Source organism: Diadema setosum, chromosome 5, assembly GCF_964275005.1.
Source record: "Diadema setosum chromosome 5, eeDiaSeto1, whole genome shotgun sequence".
NCBI classification, from domain to species: Eukaryota; Metazoa; Echinodermata; class Echinoidea; order Diadematoida; family Diadematidae; genus Diadema; species Diadema setosum.
In genome coordinates, this window is record NC_092689.1 from 41,695,807 (window position 1) to 41,713,993 (window position 18,187).

The 18,187-nt window shown below is 38.4% G+C and overlaps 1 protein-coding gene across 1 annotated transcript in view; it reads right to left on the bottom strand.

Moving 5' to 3' along the window:
• The window catches only part of LOC140228924 (uncharacterized), a 160,034-nt gene extending 153,990 nt beyond the window's left edge, over positions 1–6,044 (bottom strand). The window contains exons 1-4 of the mRNA XM_072309190.1: positions 6,017–6,044; positions 4,106–4,399; positions 1,312–1,611; positions 151–438 (exon numbers count right to left, since the gene is read on the bottom strand). Coding sequence (XP_072165291.1) covers positions 151–438; positions 1,312–1,611; positions 4,106–4,399; positions 6,017–6,044 — 910 coding nt within the window. The remainder of the gene's footprint in view (positions 1–150; positions 439–1,311; positions 1,612–4,105; positions 4,400–6,016) is intronic.
• Positions 6,045–18,187: the final 12,143 nt, after the last annotated feature.

An 18,187-nucleotide genomic window follows, 5' to 3' on the forward strand; every position in this document is an offset into this window, starting at 1 on the left:
ATGTTTTGATTCCTTGATCGTTGGTCCCTACAATAATCTGGGATAATAACCATGCCTGCATGATGCACATTACCCTACACATAGTCAGTCTCATGCAGTAATTTGCAACTTATCACCTGCACCACTCACATACACACAGGGATAACTCACCAATGGTCACTGTAACATCTGCAGCCATACTTTCCAATTCCATGCCATCCCTCTCGACTAGCGACGTTAACGAGAAGGTGTAGGGAATTCCAGGGATTAGATTTTCAATATTGGCTGATGAGGCGGTAGATACTATTCGGCGCTCCGCCTTGTCGCGGACACCGACTGGGAAGTAGACGAGCCGATAACCTGAAAGACCGTCGGACGGGTCTGCTTGGGACCAGCTAAGCGCCACCACGGAAGAATCACGTGCTGCACTTGCAAACAAGTTTCGTGGACTTGGAGGTACTAGATATGTTAAGATTCAAAGTGAAAATCATTGTAAGAATCAGACAGTTCCATGGAATGGCTCTGATGAAATGAATTTTAGTTAAATTAATCATTACCTATAAACTGGCAGATGCTGGGAGGTCATTGCTTGGCCTTAAGTGATTTTTTATCTGTTTTTATGATAAGGTCAATATGATTTTCCTAATTATATCAGTGCACATTTCCTGTAAAAGGAACAAGAGACATAGTTGTGGTTCAGTTTGGCTTGCTAGGTAGGGCATAGATATTTGTAGCTATTGCTATGGAACAAATTGCCTAAGCATCTCAAGCAGTCTGATACAGTACACTATCTTAAAAGTCTTTTGAAAACATACTTCTTTAAGTTGTCATGGTTTAGGTTTTGTCCTTTATGTCAGAATTTTGTCGCTCTTTTCTTGCCTCATCTACGCTCCTCTCTATTACGCCAATTTTCTTTTGTTCCTATATTTTTTCCTCTTTTAATAAGCATACATGTATGTAGGTACTGAGATTTATTTTTGTGATATGCACTACAGTGTATATGGATATGCGGGTTTGTTATCTTAATTATTGGCCTCACTGCACTTCAAGGATTCATTCCTTTGCTATTTGACTCCTAGCAACAAGTTTCTCCCAGCTCAGATCTAGAGTGCTGTCAAAGGGAGAATACAATCTGTACTTACATTGGTATAAAATGTGGTGGCACATCTCTATAATTCATGTCATTCATGGACCACACACACAGAAATCATACCCAATCACACATATTCATCTTGCTTCAAATGCCCACAGTACAGTTTCTTTAGCTCTAACAGCAAAACGTGAAAACAGTAAACTTCTTATCTGCTGTTCTTCCGAATCATTCGTACTCACGTGTCCAAAAGTCAGAATCGGCTGACACAGAGGTGCCTCCTACAGACGTCCATCTGGTCGTGAGTAAGTAATTACTGCTCGACATAAGTCCAGAAAACTCTTGTGAAATTGTCTGGGTGGGAAAATCCTCTGTGAACTCTCTGAAGAATGTTTCTACAAATTCCACTGAGCCATCGCTGAGTTCTACGCTGAGGATGAGGAAAACGTTTGCATATGCAGAGGAATCGGGAGGAATTACCAGCAGGGTAACAGAGGATGAAGTCAGAGCAAGCACGAAGGATTCACCAGGCTCGACGTCATCTGAAAGAAGAAATCGTCGTAAGACACATCACAAATGAGAGAAAAAGCAAAACAACAAAAACAAGGAAAAGTAGAAATTACGCGGTGCGTAACATATGTCCCCGCCGGAAGTAGCATTTTGTAACAAAATGTGCAATATAGGTAAAAAATCAAGGTCAAAGGTCAAAGAAGTCAAAGGTCAAAATTCTGTGTAGAAGTTTTGAAGCCCTCACCTAGTGCTATCACATAAAGCAAACGGAATCGAAATTGGGTTAGAAATGGCGAAGGAGTAGCATTTTGTAGCCAATGTACAAAATAGGTCAAAAATCAAGGTCAAAGGTCAAAGAAGACAAAGGTCAAAAGTCTGTGTAGAAGTTTTGAAGCCCTCACCTAGTGCTATCACATAAAGCAAACGGAATCGAAATCGGGTTAGAAATGGCGAAGGAGTAGCATTCTGTAGCAAAATGCACAATATAGGTCAAAAATCAAGGTCAAAGGTCAAAGAAGTCAAAGGTCAAAATTCTGTGTAGAAGTTTTGAAGCCCTCAACTAGTGCCATCATATAAAGCAAACGGAATCGAAATCGGGTTAAAAATGGCGAAGTAGTAGCATTTCGTAGCAACATGTAGGGTTGGGGGTACCACGTATCGACACCCTAAGGATCTGTAGCTTGTTTATTCTAAAAATATAATACAAATCCGCCTAATTCTTACCTCAAATATGCCATAAATACTGCAGTTTTGAATGTCGTGACCGTCTCGTTGATTATGAATCTCCGTTTTAAAATAGCGCAATTTTAGTGCGTGCGTTCCGTTTTCTTCGCGCAGCTAAAAAGGGAACCTTGCGATCGGCACCCCCTCTCCTCCATAGGTATACACGTGAATTTCACAGCATAGGTAATACACGTGAATTTCACAGGCCATAGGTAATACACGTGAATTTCACAGCCATGCGTCGTTACTGATCGGATGTGTAATTTTTAGCTTGGTTTGTTTGAGTTTGATTTTCGTTTCTTCGTTTTTATTGTTTTTATAGCTAATGACACTTAATCCCGCGCGTACTTTTTCGTTCTATACGCAAACAGCCATGATACGCAGGGTGTCGATGGGAAGGTGCCCTGTCGATAGGTGGTGCCCCAACCATACAATATAGGTCAAAAATCAAGGTCAAAGGTCAAAGAAGTCAAAGGTCAAAATTCTGTGTAGAAGTTTTGAAGCCCTCACCTAGTGCTATCACATAAAGCAAACGGAATCGAAATCGGGTTAGAAATGGCGAAGGAGTAGCATTTTGTAGCAAAATGTACAATATAGGTCAAAAAATCAAGGTCAAAGGTCAAAGAAGTCAAAGGTCAAAATTCTGTGTAGAAGTTTTGAAGCCCTCACCTAGTGCCATCACATAAAGCAAACGGAATCGAAATCGGGTTAGAAATGGCGAAGGAGTAGCATTTTGTAGCAAAATGTACAATATAGGTCAAAGGTCAAGGTCAAAGGTCACGACTGAAATTCTGTGTACAAGTTTCAAAGCTCCCATGTAGTGCTATCATATAAAGCAAACAGAATCAAAATTGGCTCATAAATGACAGAGAAGTAGCAAATTGAAGATTTTGATCACACACGGACGCACACACGGACACACGGACGGACACACGGACACACACACGTACGGAGCCCGTTTCATAGTCCCCTGCTCGAACTCGTTCGGCGGGGACAAAAATTTAAAAGTTGGTACCTGGTGCAACCATATATTGCTACATTGTAAAAACATACCACAACATGCTTTGACAAATACTCCAAGAAAAGTCATCAGATAGCTTCCAATTTCTTGGCAGATTCCTGATGATTGACAGACACATTTGCAGAAGGCATTTGGATAAATCCATATAGTTTCACTCATATAATCTCATTGGTTTATGTCTTCACTGTATTTATCAAATTCCGAAAAGCAGGATGTGAGGGTTCTATAGAGAAACCCTCTTTAGCTTGGCATCATTTGATAGTTTCTTTATTATTTGTATATTTCACAATAAGGCACTTGCTACATTAGCAAGTGAAGTACTCAAAGCAAATAAGAGATTGACTGCTGCTGTATTGCTACTTGTGATATTGTAAACAAGCATCAAGAGTTAAATTTAAAGCGGGTAATTGATCACAGACTAGGTTGTAGGGTTTGTTTCTTATTGTGTGTGTGTTTACTGTCCATTTATCCTGATAGGGCTCAAATGGATATCTTTTATAGACAATATGACACTTTAGTATGTTACTTTCTAAACATGTCAATCGAATATCACTCTATATGTGAAATAAGAGCACAGTCAAGGTGTATATAATCTAAAAGTTATATTCAAGTTTCTCTTATTGAGGAAAGTGTGAAGGAAAACAACAGAAATACAGCAATTGTCAACTACACATGCTGAACAGTAAATGGGTATGCTTTTATTAGACACAACATCATGATCATTATATCAATTTTTCTTTTTCAAAATATGTATGTTGCCCTCGCCTGAAGTGGCAACTTACCAGTTTCATACTCTGCAGTGACAGCCTGTCCAATCTGGTCTTCAAGTTCAGGCAAAAGGGCCTCAAGTCCAGACTCAACCATGAGCGTGTATCTTGTGTCTGGCATAAGGTTGTCAAACGTCACTCTCAGTGGATTGGTTGATGGCACCTCATATTCATTCACAGTAGTTCCGTCTGGGGATTTGATGCTCACGCGGTAGAACTCGGCAGTTGATGAGGGCTCCCAAGAAAGGGTAATTGTGGTGGCATCAGACTCTTCTTCTACAACATTAATTGGACCCGCTGGACTGGGAACTTAATAAAAAAGAAAAGAAAAGCAGTCATTTACACATGTTGTTCTTGGTAGCAGGCACATTGCATGTATGACTGTGATAATGTTCATATGAATGTGATAATGTGGTAAGGTTTCAACCTGTCTTGCGCAAAAATAAGTTACTCTCCTGTACCTTCCAAAAAAATGAATCTTATCGAAAAAGTTGTAAAATTTCAAAGAGATTATTATCATAAGTCAAAAATTCCACTGCAAACCAAGCAGCTAATGTTTTACTACAAGGATCGTACTGACAATATTGCTAGTGACAATCGCAAGGTGTATATAGGTAACTGGCCACTCGTAAGATATACATGTAAGATATACATTGTACATAAGATATCGTAAGATATACATGTACCAGCAATTCACCTCCACTTTCAATGGGCAAGACAAACACCTGAAGACATTAATGTTACGGAACTTTAACACTGCACATATTCTACAAAGCCAATAACTCACTGATGTTGTCATGATACTATTCTGCAAGTTACATCAGGTAATGTAATGATAAAGTCAATGCCATACAACTTTCGCATTGACCTGTATGTAACAGAATCATACAACCCATTTTCAGGTCAATAATGAAGGAAATATATCCATCCACCCCCCCCCCCTTCCCTTAAATTCAGTCATCAAAGAATAGTTTATATGCAAATGATGAATATACCACTCCCTTTTCTTAAGCATTGTTTATTCTAATGAGGCAAATCTAAAGAAGATGTGAATGTATTAATGACAATGGGAGACCTGTGAAACAATGAATCAGGGAAATCCTTCTACACAAATGATCAAATAGACTAAAGATTACCTTCAATTCCAATTTCATGGTAAAATATTCCACTTAATTTGAGACAAACAAACACACACACACATAAACACTCATGACCCCCCCCCCCCCCTCCATGTAACACACACTCAAACATACAAACACACAAGCACTCACAGTGTTAAGTGAGGAGTACTGCATAACAGAATAGGAGACCCTTAGCCTATCAAGCCCTCAGTCTTGGTATAACATGTAATCATCTTTTCAATGTGACATGTCAGTTGAATGAGATTGTGACTGGGACAACTACCACTATCAATGAAAATATGGGACAATTAGAGTGTTTTTCTTTAATTCAATTCAATGAATATCATTTTCTCTCATCTTAAAGTTAGCTCTATCCACTGAAGTCATCTTATGCATGGAGCAGAGCTTTGGAACACACTGTATATTTTGTTGTGGTTGAGGTCTGATGTCATAACACCAAAGTTTCTAATAAAAAATCACTGAAAGCAACAATTTGTTTCATGTCTGAATAAGGGCTTTGTGGTACGGAGCTCAGGTTTGACCCTGTTGTATCAGCAGTGAGTGAATGCCTTTCTTACACCAATTCACTGCAAGAACAATATCAACACCACCACCACCAACAACAACAGCATCAACAACAAAAACATAGCTATATGTTGTACAGTCACATTATTTTCCTCCCAGTTTGTGAAGAATGAAATTCAATGCAAAAGAAGAGAGAGGAAGAGAGGAAAAAATAGTAAAGTAAAATAAGAGCTCTGGGGATGGATGGAAAAATAAAAGAAAGATACGAAGAACATGTTACCTGTTCTGAAAGTCTGTGAAATATCCATCATAGTTCCCGTGGGAAAGGTAGTGAGTGTATACCATGTGGCTGGGCTCAGGTCGTCTAGAAGAAGCCAAGCATTGGGAACAGAACCTTGACGAATCTGACGATCCAGGAAGTCATCGAGTCTGTAAGAATACTCGGCTGCATCGTCTGAGATGGTCCAGGTTGCAAATACGGAGCTGGCATTGACGTCTGCGATGATCATCGTATTGGGTCCCAAACGGCCTAAAAATGACACGATAATGAAAGTAAATAGGACGTGCATATCAAATACTTCAAAGCGTGTCATGTATCAACGACAACAAAAACAACACCTACAACAAAATTTGACATGTTGCCTTTGATCTTATCTTCAAATTGTTTTGCCTCAAATACAACTTGCCTTATACAGTATGTCCCCCCAACAAAAATTACAATCAAATTGTTGCATTGATTATACCAAATATGATTTAACTGTCTAAATGCTACTTCAGGGTCTTAAATTATAACATCTTAGCTCTATTTTGCAGAAAACCCCATTCAATTTGGTTAAGAGGTCACAGAGAAATGTGGAATGTTGTAAAGCATGTCATGAGTCTGATTCTTCCAAATTTGGCACTTCGATGCTTTTGTGTGTGAATACAATAGACAGAACTTGGAGGGAAGAGATTCCTGACATCCTCTACAAAATTCCTCATTTCTCTTTGACCACTGAAGCAAATCGAATGGGGTTCTCTGTAAGATGTGGGCAATGAGTTATAGTTTCATACTCTGAATTTGTATTTGGATTGATTCGCTATTTTTAAAGATATTATTGTGGCGGTCCTGTTGTAATTTTTTGGGGGGACATGCGGTATACCAAATTCAATATCATTGTTGCTCCATGAAAGGACAGTTTTAATTACCAAGTTTCACCAGTTTCTTACCAGTATTACTTCTACCACAATTTCACATCAAAAGCAAACACATATTGCCCATTTCGGTCATTACAGAGTGGTCTGTGGTAAGCATTCTTGGCCTGATAAGAGTGAGCATAAGGTGTATCAAGCAATACTATGATGATAGCAACTGACAGATTTTAAGAAGGAGTATCATTATTGATTTTGAATTATGATTTGATATCAATTTTGTAAACACAGCAGACATTTCCTAAGTTTCCAAAAAGTGTAATGGAGAATATTATTGTTTGGTTTTCATTGAGCTGATTTGTTTGAAAGAAAATATTGCTGATTTCATTTCAGCAGATAAAAGGAATTACCCTTATCAGGCATTTGAGCTGTGGTTCTACGAAATTGTATTCCCCTCGTATTACGCGCCGGATTACGTGCCAGCAGGGAGAAAAGGGGTAAATATCTCATATTCCCCTCTTCACGATCCCTGTGCCTGTGTGAATTGGCTGTAATACTTGCGCCCCATACCTGAGCTGTGCACCAGGATGTAGCACGGAGTGAGCGCAGTGTGGTGTAGAGCTCAAGCAGAAACCGAGAGGAAATTTGTTGAATTGGGAAGTTGTAAAGAGTTTACATTGTAATGATTTATTTTGCTGCTCAAGATGCCTGAAATGGGTGATAATAATGATATGGATTGGCTTCTTTTGGGGGATAAGACATTAATTGCCCTCACTAGAACTGTATTGCCTGAGTTTTCGACTCGGGCAGTACAACTATAGTTCATGCAATAAATGTATGTAGTATCCCCCTCAAGGCCAGTCCATATTATTCTAATATTGCCACAAAGAAATATGCGATGAAAACACTTACCTGTGGTTGCTGATTCCGTCAGTGGGTCACTTTTCTCACGGGTGTCACCTTGACCTGAGACAGAGCTAACCACGATGGTGTATACTGTGGCTTGGAAGAGACCTTCAAGGGAATACGAGGTCTCATCTTTTCCCAACATTACAGAATCGCTCTCGCCATCTTCAGAGGTATACATGATGCTAGTGAGAGAAGACACAATATTTAAAGCCACTGCTAAAAATTCATATTAGCTGATGGAATGTTGTCAGGAATTCATACAGAGAAAAAATAATGACAAATTTCAAATTGCAATATATCAATACAAATACCTTAGACTTTGCAATTTTTCTAATATGAATAAATAAACAAACACACAAACATAAACATACATAAATATAACAGATTTCATAATTTCTTTACTAGTTTGACATAATTGTACGTGTAGCTGAGCTTTAAATATCAAATCTTATGAGCGTATATTTAAAATGTCCCAAACGGGCTAGATTTCCCTTGGTACCCTGTTTGGCAGCCTGTGAAATTTAATCAATAACAATTCCACTATCAAAAACAAGTTTATGAGCACACACCTAATTCTGTCCTCATTCCCATAATCATCATTTCCTCTGGGATCTTTCTGCCCCTTGCTTTGAACAACTCTATATGTCAAGATATTTATGACCTCCAAGTTTGTAAGGCTGCTTTTTTTACCCATACCTTCCAAAGAACTCATCAGCTTACTGCATTTTTTTTTCAAAAACATAAAAGCCCTCACTTGTTGTATATTCACTTGAGAATGTCTTTCATTGAATATCTTCATCTTATCCATTTCTCTTCTTCACGAGTATGTAATAATGGGGATGGATCATTTTGTCCTTTTTAGATTTTCATACCTGGTATTATGTTTGTGTCTTGTGGCAACATGGCTTATTTGTGGATGTAGACCCCTATAACTACCAGTTTATAGTCCATCAAGAAGTTATCTTATGTGTGGATGATAGTTTCAAGAGTGAATGAGTTAAGATTGCCCAACAGACAAATATGCCTACCACGGCAATCATATGAATCACAGAATGCAAAATAAATCAGTATATGCCATAAATTCTGCAAGGATTTTATCTTCACGAATTTCACAGGTCAGGGGCTATATGCAAATTTAACATGCAAAAAATATCAAATCTGATCCCACCATGAATGTGAGGCGGATGCATACATTTCTCCATTCAGTACTTGTACTCCACACTCGCATATCTAACCACTTGGGAAAATGTTGGAAAGTCCCGATTTGTGAAAAATTTGACTTGCTAAATGGAATCCCATTTTCTTTGCTCATTTTTCCACTAATAATTTATATTCATTTCAGGTCAGTTTTCTTCTGTTTACGTTTGTTAAATATCTGGCGTATACAGTACATTCAAGTTTTCACCTTATAGCATCCCATTCTCCCTCTGATGGTGATGTCCATGACAAATAGAGAGAGACTGTGTCTACTGGAGTGAGGGGAATGACGCTCAGCATGGACGGTGGTACTGGCCCTAATTTGATGAATGGAAAAAGAGGAACATGACTAGCCATATGCTTATTAAAACATTTTACATTCTGTACATACAAGATTAGGTAAAAAAGCTCCTGAGGTCACTGCTCTGGCTTCATATTACTTACAATTCGTAAGAGTCAAGTCTTTCAAAGCCTTCTCAAACAGCTCTGTCAGAATTGTCTTTGAATTTTTCTTCAGCTTTAGCACTGATATTCTACTTTCTTCACAAGACACATAAATGATGATTTGTAAAAAGGTATGAACATTATATGATTTTGTTGTTGTGCTACATCAAAATTACTAATATGAACATATATACATATGATACAATAAGTTCAAACATTCAAAGTAACATGGCGAAGCACAGAGTTTCACTTTATGGTTATAGCACTGCTGAACACCTCCAACTTGATAGTTGATGTTTTTTGAGTTTTCATAAGATTCCCTTGAAATTACAAAGGCATCCAATTTTGGTACCAATACTCGTGGCTACATCTAGTGCTATGTTTTGATGGTCATGTGAGTAAGTGCAAAATGCCTCAAATGAAAAGAATTCAGACGAGATTATTGTGAACATCTGAATCCATGTTCACACTATTGATAGCTGCTGCTCGAGCACAATTAGCATGCAATCAGTAAATAATATCATACAACATACACAGCATAAGTCATTGTGACATCGTAGCACATTCATAAATATGTGCTTATATAGTAGAGACTATGATCATCTTTACAGTAAAAATGTATATACTCTCTATTCAAATATGTTACATCACATTTCATTAAAAAAAAAACTGACAAAAACTGCCATTTCATTGATATTTTGAAACAGAAAACCCAGAATTGATGAATAGGCATGAACAAAAAGTAGATAGATGCAGGATGCGAAGAAGGTTGACGACAGTGCAGACTCACTTGTACGTTGCTCGGTGCTGTTGATGCGAGTCTCCCCATCAACCGTCGAGTTCAGTGTGATCTCATAGAGTCGGCCCGGGGTGAGCTGATAGAAGGTAACCCTTCGGTTGCCGAGGGTCTCATTCGTCATGACGCCCTGAGAAGGGTAGATGGTAACAGCGTACTCCACACTGCCAGGGAAGGTTCCCCAGGTGACGATTATCGTGGTGGTGCTGTAGAATGTGACTATTAGCTCCCCTGGGAGGGGGCTCTCTGATGAATGGGAAGCAGAAGCATCATTTTTAGGCAAAGAAAATTTTATTATGCCAAAATTGGAACACAATTTGTCCTTTCAATCAGATGTGGCCTTCAGCATGCTCCCATAAAAAGACAGAAATAGCTACATAACGGTTTATAGATTAGTTATCAAGGTAACGCTCCTACTTTCAAGGAATATATACCCACAGTGGGAAAGATGTTTATAAATGATATTAAAGCAACAGATCAGTGCAAGTTTGGCAAACTCAGGCAAATGTCGAGAAAATTCTCATGATTTTGAATACCTGTATATCATCTAACGTGGTGACCTATTAGGACATTAACTAGCCATCTTCTATTGGTGACATGACAGTTAATGTCACATGCAGTCAACTCACCATTCATTATGTGTGCACATACACCTAACAAATATTTACAAATATACACTGAAGTTCTCTCACTGTTACTTTTTTTTAAATCATATATTGGACATATCACTGTTATTGTTGTACATTTTTCTTGAGAGGTTAAAGGCACAATTAACTATTTGTACATGAAACAAAAACCCAGCATTAGTGCTTTAAAATAGTTCTAAAATGTGAGTTAGGGATAGAAACAACCACTGTAAATACAATGTATTCTAATCCTTACAATCGATGTTAAGTATTGCTAAATACACAAGATGTGAACAATACTTTTAATAAAAATGTTTCCACACTTAACTGTCTACAGTTAGGGTTTATTGAGAAAAAAACTGAATGACACTTCAGAAGATTAAAAGCTTTTCCTCTGTTTAGTTTAACTCAACACATATAATGTCATTTAGGAATGGTAAAGGGAGAAAAATGCATCAAATTCAAATCAAACATGTAAAAAGAAAAACAGTATCATTCTGGCAACTTACCAGTTAAAACATTGATAGTAGTGGAGGACAGGGGTTGGCTTGTTAATTCTTGAAAGAAAGAGTAAGCACCAACCACGTACTCAACACCAGGGGCAAGGTTCTCAAATGTCACCTCCACAGGTTCATTTGCAAGTACTATTTGGCTCTCTCCATTGGCTGTGACAACAAAGCCATCATAACTGCTATTCACTGGTGGTTCCAGGGCAACAGTAAAGGAGAAAAAATCTGTGGACACCATACTCAAACCTGGAGGGCTAGGTACTGTGGAGAGTAGAAAATACAGGTAAAGACTATCGAAAGAACTAAAGAGCACAATTCGGAAACTCTAAGTAGGAAGTCATGTGCAATAGTGAACAGTGAATACAAAGAGTACATGTATACTGTAAAACACGATATTTTGGCTGCATGAAATTTTCGCAAATGGGAACCAACGGCCTTACTCGTAGCGAGAAATTTTCATGAGTTGCCTCTAACATTCAATGCATATACTGTAGTGTAGACAAGATCTTTTGCATGCATTTTAATTTCGCAAGACTCTCTTGAAATTCGTAAAATTGAATGCAAGCGAACATTCCTCGATTTACACTTATAGAATTCATGACAGACCATTGATAATTAACCCCTATCAGCAGCCCGTGGGTTTTAATTTGGTGATACACATTTAAATGTGCTAAAATTCTGAAAATCAAACATTGTACAGAAAAAACTAAGTCAGTATGGATGTTTTGTTATTTGCTCTGTCTAACTGTAGAAATGAACCAGTGCCATAGAGAGACATTGTTAAGTATTTGTTTCAATTGGACAAACAAAACATAATGATTTCTGACCTGTCATTTGTGTTTAAAATATTCAATATTACATACAGATTGTACATTGGGTTGTATCTGCACATACTCCACTCACAAGAGTTAAGCTATGGTGTGTGCAACCATGTAACACACTATCCACAACATATCCACACTGTGTGCCCCTCTTCCTCCCTTGTTTTCATGGTAATACATTATGCACTTACAAGTAGTGAATGATGAATTGGTGACGTCCGATTGTGGAATGGCTGTAAGCTCCAAGATGTAATTTGTGCCACCTCGAAGGCCTGTGACGGGGGATGCCTGGGTACCTGGTGCAACAACCTGCTGGAACAAATTTCCTCCGCCTGCTGGGGTAACTTCAATGCGGTACAAACTGACACCGGCGTCAGAAGACTGTGTGAATTCCACCTCTGTGGAAGTGTCTCTGGTGTTTGTTGCTACAACTTCAAATGGTCTTAGGAATTCTATGGGTAAAATGAGGAATGATAAACAGACAGAGATATTGTAAGAATTAAAAAAATAAAAACAAACAAACTTCTCTGTCACAAACACGCCCCCTTTTCTACCCAGCTACAATGTCACAATCAAATAATCAGACTAGCCAGCATAACATTTCAAAGAGCACTCACACAATGCTTTCTGTAATACCTGACTAACCAGAAGAAGAACAGCTCCGAACCATTTGCCCAGAGCAGTGTATATTTCTACGTGTCAGAATCCAGAATTCAGATCAATGACTTTGGTATTCATTGTTCTGTAGATACTCATACAAATTGAGCAATTTTGTTTCCTAAGTTTCAACCACTGATCAAGGCAAAGTTTGGCTGAAAAATGGCCTCTAATGGAAGTATAACATGTTTGTGGATGGTATAAAGTAATTGCAATATCGCCAATGGTGGCCAACAGTAGCCAACATGTTTCTTTTTCATTTCTGCATGCAATTTCAAGGGCAGAGGTATACAGAAACAAATGGCTACATACAGTGTATATACCTCTACCAACATTTAACCCCCCAAAAGTGTTACCTGTGGCAGTACTGACGACATCAGCAGCGTTAGTTGTCTGACAGTTATTGACATCACCGGAGACACTTTTCACGGTGACTTGGTACACAGTTCCAGGGCTAAGGCCTCGTACTGTGAACGCATTCACATCAGCGGGCACAGCGATTGGAAGATTCCCTGGCTTAGGAGGCGGTATGACCTCGATGTAAAACTCGTCGGTTTGGGAGCCAGATGGAAAGTCCCAGGTCAGGTCTAGTGTGGTCAGTCCCACCATGGCTACTCTCACATCAGAGGGAGGGTCAGGCACTAGGGTCAGACATATAAAAATGATATCATTATTCAACTGCATACCAGGGTAGCTGTAAGGGTACTGTCAACACATGTGATGTGTGCAAAGTCTGTAATCTTCTTCAAGAGCTTGTTTTGAATTAGCAATCTGTTATGAATAACAACTGACAGATTACAATCTAATATAAATATTACCATTAATGCACAGTCATTTCAATTCATTTGCATTGCTGTGAGTAAAGATGCATCTAATACAAATTTATGAGTAACTACATTTTCAAAGTGAATTCAATACATCATTAGGTATAAGAGAATGGAATAAACAGAGTTTTTTTAATTCACATGTCTCTCGAAACAATTACATACTGTTGGAGCTTTTAATGACATTATGAATTTGTTTAAATCACATTTTTTTGAGAGATGACACCCCAATAAATAGTCCCAAGTCCTTTTAACACATATTTTTTATTATAATGCTATCATGTTATAACAATGCATAATAACACCAAAAGTCAGAATTTCCTTAATGAACTAGAAATCCTCATTAGGCCCCAGTCACATATAAACATGATCCTCAAGGATCTACAGGATGATCCCGGGAGTTCCAAGATAAGTTTCGACGTCGATGGAGCGAGTGTCGATATGACTGTACACATGGTATCAACACGGCAGCTACATGGATAAGGACAGAAGAGCACGGCATCTACACGGACCAACATGGCATCTACATGGATCAACACGGCAGGTACACCCCGGATCAACATGGCAGCTATATGGCAGCCACACCTACCATACCGGATTGTTCTGCCAAAACAGAAGTCCCCGGATGCTGCTGGATGTTTTTGATCTCCAAAAGTTGCCGTGTTGGCCTCCTGGATGACCAAAGGATGCCCAAGGCGTCAACACAGATCTCTCCCCGGATCACCCCGGATCAGATCCAGGGTGATCCGGCATGTATATGTGACTGGGACTTTACCATACATTTCAATCTCTGGTTGCAGCAAAATGGCTTGTCTGAGTAGTAGTATTTAAAATCAGTGGCATATAAAGGATGTTAAGAAATACTATTAACCATCAGTCTAGGCCATTCAGCTTATTCCACACCTTTCTCTAGTATATTAGCCTGCTTCAATCTCTTTACATTTTTTCATTCACATACTTACAGACCAGAGTAGGAACATATTTGCCTGCCGTATTATAGGAACTCACGTGTTCGCACATCCTTTGTTTGACTGTTCTCTGTTCTGACTGCGTCTATTGTAACGACTGTCACTTCGTACAGTGTTGCCGGTTGAAGGTCCTCAAAGACATGCTCACGGAGGGGATCCGTTGAAGTTCCATACGTCATATTCTGAAGAATTGTATCAGAGTCCTTCTCTCTGATAGATATGTAGAAAGAACTCTGCAGTTCATTACGCCATGATATGGTGGCTGTTGTGGTACTGAAATCTCTCACTTGGGGCTCTCCAACACCAGCAGAATCTGTGGATGACAGGGTAGTGCATACGTATGAAGCAAATCATATTTTGTTTCTCTTCAAGAACAAGACAGTACATTAATCTGCACAAACATTTGCTAGCTAGTGTAGACAAACCATACATACTTAATATTAAATTTGAGGATTCACAGAGACTCCAACCCCAAACCCCTTCTGATCTGGAGATTCTCCCGCCTGAAACCCCTAGCGAACGGGAGACTCTACCTTGATGTGCACGAAGCGCGAAGTTCTAGGATTCTAGATTCTCTCTCCGTGCTATCTAAGGCTTATTTTTCAACATACGTTGACAATAAGTAAGAAATCATTTCATGCGGGAGAAATTAAATCTCATGCGGGAGAACGGGGGACTTTGCAAAAATGGGCTTTCGGTGGGAGATCTCCCGTCGAAAGCGGGAGAGTTGGAGTCTCTGGATTCAACATTAGCAGTGGCCCGGTGGCCGTGGCCTGTAGCCACTAAAAATTGGTGACAGGCCACCAAATTTATCATTTGATGGACTGATAAGGCAAATTGGATTGTTATGTTTTTAATTCAGACCACTACATATCTTTTTTGGGCCACAAAAAATTCAGATTTTAGTGGCCTGAATGTGCCACAGACAAAAAAAGTTGTGCCGAGCCCTGAATATCTTACTGATTTCCAATAAATCACAAAATTGATTTTGATGATATTTCTCAAGAAATGTGAGTCAAAGACATCAACATCTCACAACGTTATATCACTAATTCAGCACACTAAAATCACAGAAATTTGATTTGATAAACATTATGATACCAGTAAGACAGATATGGTGGCAAAATTCTGGTGCCTATCACATTTTGAAATGACATAAATCTATGCATACTAAATACAAGCATTGATTTCTTACAAAATTTTTGGGCTCATTTTGTTCAAGCTTAACACTTACAATAAGAGTAAAAATTAAGATTAAAAAGTCCAGGTCATATTTACCTGTTTGTTGAACTCCTGAAGTTGCACTACTTGTCCTTTTGAGAGCTCCGGCATAAACTTCAGTGTACAGGTCAATTCGATAATCTGAGTTTTCCATTAGAAACTCAAGCTTTGCACTAAATGTTGATGGAGGAATAAATATAGTCTCCATCTCTGCCTGTCCGGATATGCCATAATCGATGCGAAACACGTCAAAGAAGAATTCTGTCTCTGGAATGGTCCATGTCAGCTCAATGGTGTCTACTGTCACTGACCCAAACACTGGACCAGTAGGAGGTAGAGGCTCTGCAGAGAAATAAAAGATATATATGTGGTTCACAGAAAGCAAAATATACACTGTTTTCACAATAGATCAAAGCAAAGGATCAAAAGTCTTTTGCTTTAAAGGGATGGTATAGTTTTGGTTGAGATGGGATTCAAGTTAAAACTTTTTGTGAGATACTCAGAAACAACTTGAATGAAATACTAAGGAGCATAAAATTCTAAAAATTAAAAGTTTGTTTGCTGGAAATGGGTTTTGAAATGGCTGAAATATCCAAAAACAAGGAGAGCAAAATAAAAGATGGGTCCCATCTTTTATTAGGACAGCTTTATTTAACTATGTTTTTGGATATCTCGGCCATTTCAAAACTGATTTTGATCACACAGACTTTCAATTACTCTTAGAATTGTATAGTCTGTGATATTTCATACAAGTGGTTTCTAAGTATCTCACAAAAAGTGTAAACTTGAATCTCCATCTAAACCAAAACTATACCATTTCTTTTAGAGTTTGTATGTCCCTTCTGCAACCCTGAAAAATATACTGTTATATTGTAGCAGTAGGTAGTTCAGACCTTTTCTCAGAATGATAAAACTGGAAGCTTCTTCATGACGGAAGGGGAATCAATACTAAAGTTTTCCACTGAAATGACTTAGTCTTGCATTCAATTCATTTGAGTACTACTTTGACATGAACATTATTATAGAGAGTATCTTAATCATATGTTTATTGGAATGGTTTACCAGCCCTGTTGCTATTATCTTTTTTATATTCCTTTGACTCCAATGATAATTTATTAAAGGTAAACATTTGAGTCCATGACGCACGTTACTGAACAGAGTACAAGGCATACTGAATAGATAATAAATACAAAGGCACACGCTATCAAGTTCCGTACGGATGTTCATGTCAAAACCAACACTGAAGTCAAGATACGAGAACTGAGAAACTCAGGAAGTGTGGCTTACCCAGTAAGATATCCTGTGAGCCCACCAACATTTCAGTCCCGTCGGTGAAAGTTGCATACACCTCAACTTGAACAAAGGCTCCTGGGGGGTATGGTCCAAGCTGTTGTGCAGTTGCTCCACCAGCACGTACAGTGCTGCTAAAATCGATGCCATCGGTGACTCGATAGGCGAAAGCACTTGGAACAGGATCCCACTCGACTCTGTAACTTCCACCGCCAAGGGGTATTATGTCTAGGCTTGATGGAGCTGAACACAGTCAGAGAACAACAAAGAATTAAGTCTCATACATATCAATATCTAGTGCTACGGACTACATATTTTAAACTGTCTACAGAAAAGGTACTTTTGAATAGGCCAAATTCAATGATACTGGCTTCATACCTTTCTTATTCAAGTCTGTCTGAAGTAGTCACTATTTTCATGATGACTTTACCCATACAAGGTGCAATACATTTGCTTTGCATAAAATTGTGAAAGTTTGTTCTACTAATTGACTTAAATAAATATATTTATGAAAGTTTATAAGTTCCAAGAAAAAGCATTTGAAACAATAATGATTTTTTTTTTAACAACTACAGAAAGCCATAACAAAATTGACATTCTATTCTGAAAGAAATTGTAAACCATGCACAGTAACATCCATGGAAGAAGAAAACACAAACAAAACTGCCTCGGGAACAATATCTGCAATAACTAGTGTTTTTAAGTCACATTACGTCAGCTTAATTTCATATTTGTAACAAATGTAAATCACGTTGACACTTTCCAGTTGTGTCATGTAATCGTTGTGATAGACATGACAAAGTTACTGACTTTAAATGATCATCTCTTCACATGAACTACAATATGTGAGGATTTGCGCCATTACACATTTTAAGTGTTGTTGATGAGCTTGTGAAGAAACAAACTTTTATTACAATAGGGACAATGAAACTGCTGTGAGATTTTAAAGAGCAGCTTTAGAAAACAACAGGATGAAATAAATCAGAAAGAAACTCAACTGCATCAAAGCTTAAAGTCTGAAAATCATGTAAAGAAAGAGGATTAACGTGACAAATTCA